The sequence below is a fragment of the Podarcis filfolensis genome, assembly GCF_964270895.1.
Source record: "Podarcis filfolensis genome assembly, chromosome: 1".
Taxonomy (NCBI): Eukaryota; Metazoa; Chordata; class Lepidosauria; order Squamata; family Lacertidae; genus Podarcis; species Podarcis filfolensis.
The window spans coordinates 55,751,396-55,766,118 of NC_139604.1; the positions used below are offsets into that span (position 1 = coordinate 55,751,396).

The following is a 14,723-nucleotide window of genomic DNA, read 5'->3' on the forward strand; positions in this document are numbered from 1 at the left end:
TGAAATAGTTTTTGGGTTCTAGATTCAGGGCACCAAGTCATGGGCGTAGTCAGGATTTGAGGGGGGCAAGTCTTTTGTTGGGGGGGCAGAACCTCAGTTTGTTATGTATTTTTATTGATTTTTATTGATTGGGGGGGCAGCTATACCCATGCACCAAGTTGATCTTTAGTAATATGCATCTAAAACCTCAGAAACCTGTTTTCTAGAATGGTAGCTGTGATCTCTCACATGGAAATGCCCTGCAGTCAGGACAGGACAGCTGCGATTATGTAGTAAACTTAGAGAACTGGTGGAATTTAGGTGTGCTAGGGTAGGGTACAGCAATGGCTGTAGTTAATTTAAGTCTTGCGTATTGTAATCCTTGCATATAATAATAGCCACTTTGTGGCTTTTTATGTATTTTTATTCCCCAGTATTCGTTTATGTACAATGTGCTCTTTGGGCATTACCCTGTTTCCCACTGGAAGAAAAAAGAACTTCACTTCCAACATGAGATGGGCAGGAATTTGGAGCAGGCCCTTCTCAGATCTTGAGCTAACTCTTTGGAGCTCCCTGTCTAGGGAAATGTGCCTTGTGGACATCCAGATACTCTTCTGCCAAATCATTAAAACTTGACAGTTTGAGAGAGCGTACCTTGGTGTGGTTAGCTTATTAGTTTTCATATTACTGCTGCTTCAAAGTTATGATGTATTTCTCTTGTTGGTTGTATCTTTGTTATTATTCAACTTTTTTGCATTTTGAATAGAAAAGCATTTCATACTCTAACAGAAACATTCCATGCTAGCTTTTCTTCATTGATTTTGGTGCCTATCTACTGGTTAAAAATTGGCAGGTAGAGTAGTTTTTCCATATCTGCATACTATCTCGTCAGAAGTAATCCAATACAGAAGGAAGCAAAAGATAGAAATCATATTTACTCCTATTTTTGTCTGGCATAGACCATTCTTACTTTGTGAATATAAATGAAATCAGTGCTTAACTGAAATTGATACCAAGGTGTAGAACAATCTGAAATATGCACAGTATGATACACAGGAATCCAACTGCTTTATTTATAACTTGTCAGAACTACAAGATAGTGCATATGTTCTTATGTAGCATGCAGCATGGCTGAATGTTGCATCTTCAAATAAGCTGACACATCTCTTTAACCTGGAGCAGGAACTATACTTTGGTAAATATTTATTTGAAGTAGTTCTTCCTATTGGCAGCTGGTTGCTCAGTATGTACTGAATTTGGCCACAATATGTTCATTGTCCGTGGGCTTGTAGCTGCCAACACCTGGAGACACAAAGCGGTGATGTTGAAAAGTAAGTAGTGCTCTACAGCTTGGAAATACAGCTTTTTCATAAAATCATAGAATTGGAAGGAACCCCAGGGGTCATCTAGCCCAACCCCCTGAAATGCAGGAATCTGCAGTTTCCCATCAGATACATTTGTTGACTGCTGCCTTCAACACTGTAACTAGCACATGCTTGTTTTATGCTGGATGTGTACCATCAGCTGAAGATGAAAAACAGAGAGCCCACCACTGCGGGGAGAGCACATGAAAGGTGAACTACATAAATAAATTTATTATCCCAGTTCTGCTTCACAGCCTTCTCTATGTCCTTTTTGCCTTGCTACTGTACCTCAAGCCTCGGCTTAGTATTCATATCTGACTTTGACTCCCATTGGATATCAGATGTCCTCTTTAATCAAGTCTTCTAATCTCTTTATACAAGTTGGTATCTGTTCCAGATCTGAATTGTATTGTTATTTGTATGTACTGTTGTTATATTAAATTTTCTAGTAATTTTTTTTTATATCTGTTATCAATTTTATCTCTTTTTACATCACACATAGCATGTTATGATCTTGTAAATCACTTCACAGTGTCTCATGGGAAGCAATTTATAAATGAAATAAATAATAATAAAAGTTATCTTGGAAATCATTCAAATCCCGCTCCTGAGCAACGCCAACCTTTGAGCTGGTAACCTCACTAAAGCATCTGTCTCCCTAACCTCCTTCTTTAGCCTGTACCATGGACTCCAGTCACTGCCAAGGCAACTCCCTTGATCTTATATTGTGTCTCACCATTTATTAATAGGTGAGATTTGAATATTAATGGTCCCCCTTGCTCCTTTCCACTTTAATTGTATATATGAACAACACAGGCATAGCCCTGGTGCTGGTTTTGCTCTCTGTTCTTCTAACAATTCAAACATAATAGAGGAAATACTGCCATTAACTGCAGAAGTTATCTGGAGAACATGCTCCCTTGTGACTGCAAACGGCCATTTTGTATTTCTTTTGACTCAAAAGATTTCTTCATCAGACACTCCACCTTGGTCAAGGGGTTTGTCGCCACTCAAGAACTGCCAGTAGGTCTTGTCATCAGTGCTGCCATTGACACCATGGATAGAAATAACCATGGGCCCCCAGGAAGTTGATTCTGTTTGAAAGCTGTAAGTAAAAGGGGGAAATCTATCATTTAAGGAGGAATAAATTTCCGAAATAAATTTTTAAGGGAAGAAAAAAGGGAAGTGTCCCAAAAGTTTCAGAAACAATTCACCAAAATCTAGTGTTTAAAAATGATATTGGGTGTCCCTCAAATCATGGTATTAGCTTATTTTTAAAGAATAAATTTTCACAATTTTGCATCCTGGGTTTCACCGCCCCCATGAAATGCTAGAGTTGACACACTCGCTCACACACCCCTGCCAGGCCTCCCTTCTTTACCTGAATATAGTGGGATTAACACGCTGAGCAGCTTCCAAGGCAGCAAGCAGTACGGAGCCCTTGGGCACCTTCACTGTTATGGAGTAGTTGAAATAGGGTCCTATTAGCTGATTGATTACAGTGTAGTGCACTGTAATGTTAGGATCTGTGCAAAAAGACAGGAGAAAGCAGATACCTCATGATGCCCTTAATACCTAAAGCCAGTCCTGTAGTCCCAGAGCTAGTGGGGAGCCCATGACATGATCTAAGCCTTGTTGGGAAAATGAGCTGAAGCTTTTACCACTGCACTATTAGTGCCCTTTCTTGTCATAAGCTCTGCACATGCAGTCAAGCGAACAGGTGCAGGAGGGGCGTGCATGAAAGGACTAGCCCTAATGCCACTTCCCACATTTGCATATCAAACATATTGTGTAGTAGTAAAAGTAATTTTATTATTTATATGCCACCCATCTGACTGGGTTGCCCCAGCCACTCTGGGCGGCTCCCAACAGAATATTAAAAACATCAGACATTTAAAAAAGCTCCCTGAACAGGGTTGCCTATTTGACTTTTAGAAGACAATGATGGGAGGGCATTCCACTAGGGCAGACACAACTACCAAGAAGGCCCTCTGCCTGGTTCCCTGTAACTTCACTTCTCACAGTGCCTTTATTCATTGCTCAACAGATACAGATCAAGTTTTTCTATCAAGGAAATTTAGTGATGATAGGGAAACTAGATTTGCCATGCAGCTGTTAGAGGTGCAGGAGATCTGTCAGGAAAAAAGGCTGACAACCCTACTTGGCTTTCTTCCTAGCAGCATGAAAAGGTTATGTTGGAAAACAGAAAACAGATTAATTTAGGCCTTGCCTTTCCTATATGCCAAAAGTCTGAAGCTGCAGTTCAAGACCTTTAGGAACTTGTATGCTGCTCTTGCCTTGGCTCAGGTCAACACTCAGCGAGGTGCAGCCTTACCTGAGAAGCAAATCAGAGTCGCAACATCCAAGTATGTTTTGCCCACTAGAGAAGGCAGGATTTGAGAACCCGCCTCAGGATTAGTAAAGGCTCCCTCATACATCTTCCTCAGCACTTCATCGATGGTCTTGGTGCATTTCCATGCCCCAGCAGGGTAGAACTCAGTGGTAACACTGAGTGCCTGGAAAGCAAGCAAGAGAGAGAAGCTTGCAGTGGAGAGAAGGCAATGGGACACACACACACCGAATGGTGATGAACATGCTCCTTGCTTCATCTTCTGATGCATGGCAAGAGACATACCTGCATTGCCAGTCCAGTGCTATGGATGTTTCCAATGATGCCACTCTCCTGTTGTGAGTCAAGGATTTGTGCTGTGATCACACGTAGCGTCTCAGTAATGGCTCCCTCCATCTTGCTCCCCTTGCTCATTCCGTCATGCACACAAGTCAGTGCCAAAGCCACCATGGCTGCAGTATCTGCAAATCACACGTCATCATTGCCTACCGACAGAGCTTTTATTCAGCCGGAACTTGCCGGAACTCAGTCCTGGCACCTCTCAGGTGGGCACCATTGCCATTCTAAGAGAACGAAGTAGGTGTTCACGGCGAGTTCCGTCACCTCTTTTTTCTAGACAAATAGCCCTGCCTACTGAGACTATAGGGAGCACCAGGGCAAATCTCTCTTTCTGGTGTCCTGCTCAGCAAAGGATGACCCACAGAAGGGACACTAGGCAAGGTGAAGGAGGTCAGCCCTGCAGCTGTGGAGCATGAAGGCTGCTGAAGAGCAGGCACTGGGAGGAAGCAGGTCAAATTGCACCGCACGGCAGGATTTTGCACTAGGAGTCCCTGACTCTCAAACCCCACTAAGCCATAAAACTCCCTGTGTGTGACCTTGGGCAAGTCACCATCTCACCCCACTGTGGCTTACTTATTGCAAGGATAAGTGTGTACACTGTCCTGACTAAACGTCTTGGAGAAAGGGCAGAATAAACGTAAAACTGAAAATTACTTTTTTTAAAAAAGTATGTACAAGTGTGGTAATCTTACCTACGCTGAAGCAGCCCTTGCTCTGGCAGCCTTTTACAATCTTAATGAGGGTGGCGGCAGCATTTTTGGCATCCGGACTCTTTTCCACACACAGGGCCAGGATATCTAGAGCCAGTTGGTAACTGGTAGTCTTGGGGGTTCCAGTGTCATCTGCAACAAGCATAGCTGTGTGTTATCCATTGCAGCTGCTTCCTGACCGCAGCAGGCTCCCATGCTCAGCCCAACATTCTTTGGGGTTCTTATAATGACTAGGGACATGGTTATTCTCAAATGGCAAAGATGGGTGCTAGCTTCAGTCACACTAGGTCAGTAGTTCCCAATTAGCTAAGTACTGTGGGCCCCCTGTTTCCCAAAAGCCAAGCCATGGACCCCTTGCTTTTGAAAATGTTGATACCTCTATGGTAGTTGTTGTTCTGCGAATGGTGCCATAGACCTCTGGGTGGGTTACACGGACCCCCCTGGCATCTGTGGACCACCCATTGGGAGCCACTGCACTAGGTGGTTATAAGTAGCCAGTGTTTTGGGAGCACATCCAAGGGCATATTATTGGTAGCATATCAGGGAGACATTCCTGAAGGATTCGGGCCTCTCAAACTCAGCTGAGAGCCACCATCCATGCAAGAGCTGGGAGAGGACACAGCCTAACATTGGAAGGATGGGAGGAGTTCAGCAGCCATTTGTCTTCTTACAGTAATGTTTGATCTCTTCATTGGTTTTTTCTTCCAAGGCACTGACCACATTGACACGTCCCCCTGCTGTCGGGACATCCTTCGGATCCACACAGGATGATTGGAGAGATAGGGCATAAAGTGCCACTTTGCCAGAGGTCATCTCTGCAGAAAGAGACAGATATTGTGTCTCCAAACAAGCATGGCTTGGTTCACAAACCTCTAGTGCTCCAATTGGACAACTAGGGGAAGCTGACACCTCTCATTCTCTACATCCCACCTTTTATACCCTTGATATCCTGGATCAACCGCTTTGTTGCTGTGGAATCTCGACCCCCAGCCAGGTTCAAAGCCATCACGACGCTTGGACTGGGTGAACTCTGCTGCTTCACGCCATTTTCTAGCTGAGTCTGGAGCCCTGTAACCAGCCACTGCTGAGCACTGGGGACAGCTGGAACCGAGAAAAGCAGATGTTCATCAAGAAGCAACAACTGCCCCCAGAGCACTTACGTAACTTTTCAGTAGGACTGCAATTCAACTTATGACGAAATGCATTTTATTTTTTAAAATGTTATTTAAACATTTAACGCTGTACTGTTTTTAACATTTGATTGGCAGCCGCCCAGAGTGGCTGGGGAAACTCAGCCAGATGGGTGGGGTATAAATAATAAATTATTATTATTATTATTATTATTATTATTATTATTACTTATAAACTGCAATGTCATGTAAAATATAACAGGGTGGTGTACAACATAAAAGCACAATACCACTATAATAGCTTCAGTAAAAACATCAGGAGCATGCTGATAAACTGGCTAATGAAAATAAACCATGTTCCCGAGCAGATTGAGATACATCTAAAAGAATGCAGGAATGACTCCTGCCAGACTTCTATCGGCACTGTACGTATTGTGGAAGCACCTTTTAAATCCTGCCCACATTGAATGGGGCTCTGTGGTAACTAAGGGTGCTTACAGACAGGTATATATCATGGGACAAGTGCTTCTCATTGATTCAAGGTTTTCTGCAGCTTCCTTGCGACATTGTTATCATAAAATGCTAGCCCACCCATGTCACACACCCACACCATTTAGTCCAGATTTACCCTTCCCAGGAGGAAATCCATTTGGTTTCTGAAGACCTTGTCTCCAACAACCTGCTTGTGAAACCTCAAGAACCCATTGGCAGTACTTACCTCTGGAAGCACCCTAAGCTTTTTAATACTCACTGCAAGCCTCACTGGTCACTGTGCAAAACATGCACAAAAGGACAACAGCCGAGAGGGACATTTTGGACTGGAGTGAGTGTGTTTTTCTTTGACGTTTCCAAGAACACCAGAAGTTGGCGCAGGTCGAAAGCCTGTTTGGGCTTCCTTTATATAACCTGCAAGTGCAGCTCCAGTTCCCTCCCTCCCAACCTTTTGCTTTTCAGTTGCCACATCACCTCTGGTATTATTTAATTTGTTTACCTCTGTGACTTCCACAAGGTGATACCAGTGAAAGTGAAGGTTAATCACCATTCATGGGAAAATGGTCATTTGTTTGTGAAGTGTGACACGCTCCTTACAGAGACCAGGCAGTGCTGCCTGCATTCAGCATTGGGCGTGACATCTGGGAAGTGTTCAGCATTCAGCATTGGGCGTGACATCTGGGAAGTGGCTGAAATTAAGCCCACTGGCATCTCTCCCACAGAACCTTCTCAGATAGCCTTCTGTTTGTTAGGAAGGAAAAACTGCCCTGCAAAATTGTCTCCTGGGCCAAATTCCATGATTTCTTATTTACTTGTTAATCTTTAAAACAAATTTATAAACCACTTCACACCATGAAATGATCCAAGTCAACAAAAGTAGAATAAAACACAAGTTCTAAAAGCAAGAAGAACCATATCCACAGATTATTTTAAAAACCAATAAATACATTTCTGCAGATACACAATTAATATTCCATAAATGCCTGGGTCACCCTTCAGTGAAAGCCTTGTTAAGCAAAAAATATATATTAAAAAATGGCTTCAGTAGATACCTAATCATCATGACACAAGGCACCTGCCCAAGTTTGGCTGGTAATTGATTCCAAAGGACTGGAGCTGCAACACTAAAAGCCCACTTTCTAGTACAAGCTAAGTGCACCTCTGAGGCATGCAGTACTTGCAGCAGAGACCCATTTGTGGAGTGCAGTTGCAGGGCAGGGATAGGTGGAGTGAGTTAGGGATTAATAAAATATTAGGAGCTCTCAACAGTGACCAGAAAAGAAATGGCAAATGTATGCTTAGTTGGAGAATTGGGAGAGGGCTGTGGAAACAGGCACCTTTAAAAAGGCAGCAGAGTAGTTCTGCAAGCTCACCTGGAGAGATGGTGCTACTGTTCACTTAAGGTTTTTTGTGTTATTTTAAGATGGATCATTTGCAGTCTGAAAGAAGGATGGGTGGCTGGATAAATAATTTGTGTGTGTGCTCTGTAAAAGGTGTGTGATCCAAGCATGGCAATTCCACGCTAAACACTTAGTATGGAAAGCTCTGGACTGCTTACTCCAGTAAACAGCACCAGCTCTCCTGAGCAACAGGCAGGGGCATTTCCTGTGCCTAGTTATTGGCAGTCTTTAACCGGAAACATCAGGGATTGCACAGAATTTTGAAACAATGACTGTGGTTACTGGAGATGTACAAATATGTCAATTTCAGTGTCTTTATTTCTCCTTTTTCTAGTCTTAAGTTCAGTTCCTTACATTTCTGAATCATTTTTGCAATTAAGTATAGTCCCCGTGAAGATCCATCAACATGTAATGAGATTACATTCACATGTGGTGGATTTGTGATAGGCTGCAGCTGAATGCATCATCTTATTCAGTAGATCAGTCACCAGGAGGAGTCATTCCTCACTCACAGCTAATGGGGGACCAATAATCACATGAGGAGCCTTTTCCCCACTCTCCCAAAACTTATCTTGAAGAGAAAATGGGAGGGATGGACCATAGTATAGTCCTTCAGTAGCTCTATAGTTTGGAATGATGCTGACAAGACAACCCACAATTCACTCTGGGCCCTGCTTCCCTGACTGTTGAGCTGAACTTCATTTCCCTTTAAATCAATGGGATAAGTTAGTGCTGAATCATGATATAGCTAAAGTCTCATTACATACTCACCCCTAACCCTCATCTGTAATTCATGTTTATTTTAATTGAGTTGTAAGCCACTTTGAAAGGGCAGATCTTAAAAACCTGTATGTCCATTGGTCCGATGTGGAATGCAAGTTGACATTAATCCTTGCCTTACTCACCTCTGATTCTGCCTCAGCTTTAATAAATTAATTGTAATTATTTTGCTCCACACTGTGCCCTTTTTTTCTTTTGTATTTCTCCTTTGAATGCAATCATGACCTATTAATATTATTACAGGCGTGCAATACATGCCTTTGCATTTTTAAATTTCTGGTATGGGCTTGGATACCTCCATAAAATAATGACAGTCTGGGTTGTGTCTGGATAGTTTGTTTTGCCCTGACACTATACTTGGACCTGACAAAGGAGTATCAATAGTATCTGTGAGTATCTGTTAATATCTGTAAGTACCTTGTAGGCTGAATCTGGACTCTATAAAAACTAACAGTATTTGTAGTGCTGTCTATTGGATGCTGAACCTCAATGGCCTATGGTCAACCTGGGTATTTTTTTAAAATACACAAATAGTACAAAATATCAAAAAGCCTTCAGAGGCCTTCTTTCAAAGGGAACCAAACCTGGGTACCATAGGAGTCAACTCCTAGGGGCCTTGGGGGCTTCAGACCCCACAATAAAATATTTGAGGTGGCTGGGCTCCCACAAAGTTGATGGACATTCTGATTCAAATGGTGTACATGCACTGTGTCATGTGATCAAATATTCTGGGTGGGGCTTACCTGGCCCCCCACAATATTCTATTCGTGTTGGCACCCCTCCTGGGTAATCACTGCACTCCTGGAATTTTCCATCATGTGGAGAGCTGGGGTGAATATAACAATAATAAAGCAAGCAGGAAGATAACAGTATGCTCTCTAAGCCAAGAGAAGCTGTGTGATGACCTTTAGTAATAGCTATTTTGTTGCATTTTACTTCCTTGTAAATAGTAGCAGCTAGGATTGCCAGCTGATCTGAAAAAATCCAGTCTGGCTTCCTTTTACTCATTAAACAGCAGTTTGGTTTGCACAACTCCACATGTAAAACTAAGAATGGAAAAGAGGTCGCCATTATCATCACCTTGCTACGGTCTGCAGATTAAGTTGCTGTAAAAATTACAGGAGTAGTAATCAGGTTGTTGTTTTTTTAAAAGTTGGCAACTCTGGAAGCAGCAGAAGGAAAAGCTCTCCCCCAAGATATGTGTGCATACACAGCAATTGTCACCTCATTTTATCACTCTGAGGGACAGTGGCGTAGCGTGGGGGGTGCAGGGGGGGCCGGCCGCACCGGGCGCAACATCTGGGGTTAGGGCAAATCCATTGGTTAGGGGGCGCAAATCCACAGGTTAGGGGGCGCAAATCCACGGGTTAGGGGGCGCAAATTACTTGCCTTGCCCCGGGTGCTGACAACCCACGCTACGCCACTGCTGAGGGAGAGGTCTGCTTCTTAACCCATGTTCTGCATTGGATTCTGGAGAACAGATATTTAACCCTAATAAGAAGCTGATAATTCAAAACCATCACCCTTGCCTCTGTAGGAGTAGCTTTCTTTGAAAACTCAGAACTAATGCCATCTTCCCCAGGGATAACTTCTAAAACACACATGCCACTGACTGACTGCATACTACTATTTTTTTTTTTTATAATATTTTTATTCAAGCATTTTTTCCATATAAACATAACATACATAAACATACAAAGACAAAAACAAAACAAAGAAAACATGTACCATTTCATATCCTAATTTCTTATACCTTTCTTCCCCGACTTCCTCATGCCTCCCTTTTCTGTATTCCAAACTCTTATCGATTACTCAGCAAATCTTCCCTTATTTTAATTTAGATTTAAACTAATCTTCCTTATTCTCCTTGTCTTAACCATTACTAATAGTAACCATTTACTTTCCAGTCCAACATCATTCTAACTTTCATTAACTTTGTGATATTTCTTTAAATAGTCCTTGAATTTTTTCCATTCTTCTTGCGCTGCTTCTCTTCCCTGGTTTCGGATTCTGCTCGTCATTTCTGCCAAGCCCATGTAGTCTATCACCTTCATCTGCCATTCTTCCAGTGTGGGTAGCTCTTGCGTCTTCCAGTACTTCGCAATGAGTATTCTAGCTGCTGTTGTAGCATACATAAAGAAAGTTATATCCGTCTTTAACACCCCTTGGCCGACAATACCCAAGAGAAAGGCCTCTGGTTTCTTGGGGAAAGTATATTTAAATACCTTTTTAAGTTCATTATAGATCATTTCCCAGAATGCCTTAATCTTCGGGCAAGTCCACCAAAGATGAAAAAATGTACCTTCAGTTTCTTTACATTTCCAACATTTATTATCAGGCAAATGGTAAATCTTTGCAAGCTTGACTGGGGTTATGTACCACCTATATATCATTTTCATAATATTTTCTCTTAAGGCATTACATGCCGTAAATTTCATCCCGGTGGTCCACAACTTTTCCCAATCAGCAAACAAAATATTATGACCAATGTCCTGAGCCCATTTAATCATGGCTGATTTAACCGTTTCATCTTGTGTATTCCATTTCAGCAGCAAATTGTACATTTTTGACAAATTCTTAGTACTGGGTTCTAACAGTTCTGTCTCCAATTTTGATTTTTCCACCTGGAAGCCAATTTTACTGTCCAGTTTAAACGCTTCATTTATTTGATGATAGTGCAACCAATCTCTCACCTTCCCTTTTAATTTCTCAAAGCTCTGCAATCTCAGTTTGTCCCCTTCCTTTTCCAAAATTTCCCAGTATCTTGGCCACTTGGACTCCATGTTTAACTTTTTAACTGCCTTAGCTTCCATTGGCGACAGCCACCTTGGAGTTTTATTTTCCAGCAAGTCTTTATATCTAACCCAAACATTTAATAGTGCTTTTCTGACAATATGATTTTTAAAACTTTTGTGTGCTTTAACCTTGTCATACCACAAATATGCATGCCACCCAAAAATATTGTTAAAACCTTCCAAATCCAAAATGTCTGTGTTTTCAAGAAGCAGCCATTCTTTCAGCCAGCAAAAAGCTGCCGCTTCATAGTACAATTTAAAGTCTGGCAGGGCAAACCCCCCTCTTTCCTTTGAATCCGTTAATATCTTAAATTTAATTCTGGGCTTTTTGCCCTGCCAGACAAATTTAGATATATCTTTTTGCCACTTCTTGAAACAATCCATTTTGTCCATTATTTGCAATGCTTGGAACAAAAACAACATTCTTGGCAATACATTCATTTTTATAACTGCAATTCGGCCTAACAAGGAAAGCTTTAAATTAGACCAAATCTCCAAATCTTTTTTCACTTCTCTCCAAGTTTTTTCATAATTATCTTTAAACAAATTCACATTTTTAGCTGTCATATTTATACCCAAATATTTCACTTTTTTAACCACAGTCAACCCTGTCTCGTTCTGAAACCTTTCTTTTTCTATCTGTGTCAAATTTTTCTCCAAAACCTTTGTCTTTGACTTATTCAATTTAAATCCTGCCATTTGACCAAACTCTTGAATTATTTCCAAAACTCTTTTCGTGCTAGCTTCTGGCTCTTGCAATGTAAGTACTAAATCATCTGCAAATGCTCTCAATTTATATTGTTTAGCTCCGACCTGAATCCCTTTAACCAACTGGTCCCTCCTAATCATATTAAGCAAAACCTCCAGGACCGATATAAAAAGTAGTGGGGAGATAGGGCACCCCTGACGTGTCCCTTTTTCAATCTTGAACTCTTCTGTAACCACATTATTTACAATAAGTTTCGCTTTCTGTTCAGAGTATATTGCACCTATACCATTTTCAAACCCTTGGCCTACCCCCATCCCCCGGAGGTTCTTCAACATAAAACTCCAAGAAATGTTGTCAAAGGCTTTCTCGGCATCCACAAATATCAAAACAGCCTTAGTGTTTATATTCACTTCCAGCTTTTCCAAAATGTCAATTATATTCCTTACATTGTTCGACAAATGCCTTTTTGGGAGAAAGCCCGCTTGGTCCCCATGAATCTCCTCCATCAAAACTCTTTTCAGTCTCTTTGCTAAAATATCAGCAAAGATTTTGTAATCCACATTCAATAACGAGATGGGTCGGTAGTTTTTAAGTTGAGTCTTTTCAGTCTCTGTCTTTGGTATAAGTGTGATATAGGCCTCACTCCACGTATCAGGTGCCCTTTTCCCCTCCATAATCTCATTACAGACTTCCTTCAAGGGCTGTATCAGTCCTTCCTTCAAAACTTTATAATATTTAGAAGTCAGTCCATCCGGCCCGGGGGATTTGCCCAGCGTCATGCCTTGAATGGCATCTTCTATTTCTTGTGCTGATATCTCCTGATTCAAAATTGCTTTACTTTCCTGCGAAACCTTTTTCAGCCCGTTTTTCTAAAAATATGGAACGCTTCACGAATTTGCGTGTCATCCTTGCGCAGGGGCCACTGACTGCATACTACTAATTAAGAGCAACACAACTATATCCATAGAAGGATGTGGAAAACCCAACCCAGCATATTTCAAAACAAAGAAATCTTCCTCTTCATCCCTCTACAGACTTTTTTTTGTGTTGCTCTCATTTTAGGAGCTTCCCTTTCGCTGGACCATTTGCATTATTCACCTAACAGCAAGATGCTAATGTGAAAAGCACAAGTGATGTTGTCTATATACAGTGGTACAGGGGTACCTCGGGTTGCAGATGCTTCAGGTTACAGACTCCGCTAACCCAGAAATAGTACCTTGGGTTAAGAACTTTGCTTCAGGATGAGAACAGCGGCAGCGGGAGGCCCCATTAGCTAAAGTGGTATCTCAGGTTAAGAACAGCTTCAGGTTAAGAACGGACCTCCAGAACAAATTACAGGTACCACTGTACATCGGTTTTCGAATGTAATCCTTTCCAGAAGACTGTTCGAGTTCTGAAACGTTTGAAAATCAAAAACTCAATAGCTGACAGCTAGGCCTCAGGATCTTGCACTCAGTGGAAGCTGCTTGGCATGTTTGATTTCTGAGCCATGTTCGAAAAACGAAGCATTTACTTCTGGGTTTACGGTGTTCAAAAACTGAAATGTTCGTCAATGGAGACATTCGAAAACTGAGGTACCACTGTATATATTTCTAAGAATAAGAGGCACAGAGGAATGATTGTGCTATGGAGTTTAACAAGCTGTTACTGTAAACTGCCCTGAAGTGATTGGATAAAGGGACTGTGTATAAATATTTAAAACAAATAAATACAAAAATACAACTCATCCATTTTATATTGCTGTTGTGCCAACCCGTGTGTTACCTGAAGAAGTATCATACAATTACCGTACAACCTCACCCTGAGGCCATGTGATCTGCAATAGGGCAGGGATTGGGAGCCTGTGGCTTTCTAGATGTTGTTGGACTCCAGCTCCCATCAGCCCCACCCAGCATGGCCAATGGTCAAGGATGATAGGAGTTGAAGTCTAACAGCAGCAGTTTCCCCATCCCGATAGCAGAATGACAAGATGGGGCAGCAGTGCAGCAAGGGAGGAAGACCTTAGAAATGGTACAGGGTTCTAGAGCGCTCAAAAGCTTGCAAACTATTTTGTGACATTTTGATTGGCTAATATGGATTTTGGATTTTTCTTAGGGGCCAACACAGCTTCTTTTATCTTTTATATCCCCTGGTATTTGCTGCTGGACCAGTACAAAAGCCGGCAACCTGATTTGAGAGATGAAGCAGGACAAAGCAGAGACAAAGAGAAGGACTAAAAGGGAGACAAAAGAAGAGACACAAGAGGGAGACCAACGAAATACTTAAGCTGATGTGAAGTGTTATAGGGAAGCTGCAAATTTCTGCCATTCTGGGACATTAAAAAAAACCCCCTGAAAATAAATGAGATTTGGAAGCACTGTATCATTATGACCTAAAGAGAGTGAAATTCAGTTTGACAGGCTTTTCCTACTTACTACAGTCCAGGCAGCATTGTCCTTGGATGAGAAGCAGAAACACCAATCCCAACAGAGGTCCCATCATCATTACTCAGATGCAGTATGTGCCTCTTGGTTGCTCTTGGGATGTGAGCACTACAACCAGGAACCAAGCAGTGGCAAAGAGGTAGGTACAAGGGACTCCTCCCTTATCATGTTGCTTCCCCATAGCAAGAAAGAGATATTGAGCAATGCCAAGTAATGTGCGTAGATGTGTGTCCCTGCCCTGCAGGAAAGTAC

General features: G+C 41.9%; 1 protein-coding gene across 2 annotated transcripts; it reads right to left on the bottom strand.

The window, feature by feature from the left end:
- Nucleotides 1-1,028: 1,028 nt before the first annotated feature.
- CBLIF (cobalamin binding intrinsic factor) lies at nucleotides 1,029-14,589 on the bottom strand. Of its 2 annotated transcripts, none has more exons than XM_083575769.1 (9): nucleotides 14,463-14,589; nucleotides 5,673-5,843; nucleotides 5,414-5,557; nucleotides 4,725-4,874; nucleotides 3,979-4,154; nucleotides 3,679-3,859; nucleotides 2,725-2,869; nucleotides 2,330-2,448; nucleotides 1,029-1,281 (listed from the first exon to the last, which is right to left on the bottom strand). In XM_083575769.1, the coding sequence occupies exons 1-9, from the start codon at nucleotides 14,530-14,532 to the stop codon at nucleotides 1,220-1,222; spliced, it is 1,218 nt and encodes a 405-aa protein (XP_083431895.1). In that variant the 5' UTR covers nucleotides 14,533-14,589; the 3' UTR covers nucleotides 1,029-1,219. The 2 variants fall into 2 exon arrangements, with proteins under 2 accessions (XP_083431895.1, XP_083431896.1); XM_083575770.1 differs by lacking the exon at nucleotides 14,463-14,589 and adding an exon at nucleotides 6,624-6,782.
- Between the last annotated feature and the right edge of the window lie 134 nt (nucleotides 14,590-14,723).

Bases quoted from the DNA above. Each gene is read 5' to 3' on its own strand.
- CBLIF (XM_083575769.1), bottom strand. From the start codon at position 14,532: ATGATGATGGGACCTCTGTTGGGATTGGTGTTTCTGCTTCTCATCCAA. The intron at 3,860-3,978 runs GTATGTCTCTTG...CTTGCTTTCCAG, and splicing joins GCACTGGACTGGCAATGCAG to GCACTCAGTGTTACCACTGA. The intron at 2,870-3,678 runs GTAAGGCTGCAC...CTTTTTGCACAG, and splicing joins GACTCTGATTTGCTTCTCAG to ATCCTAACATTACAGTGCAC.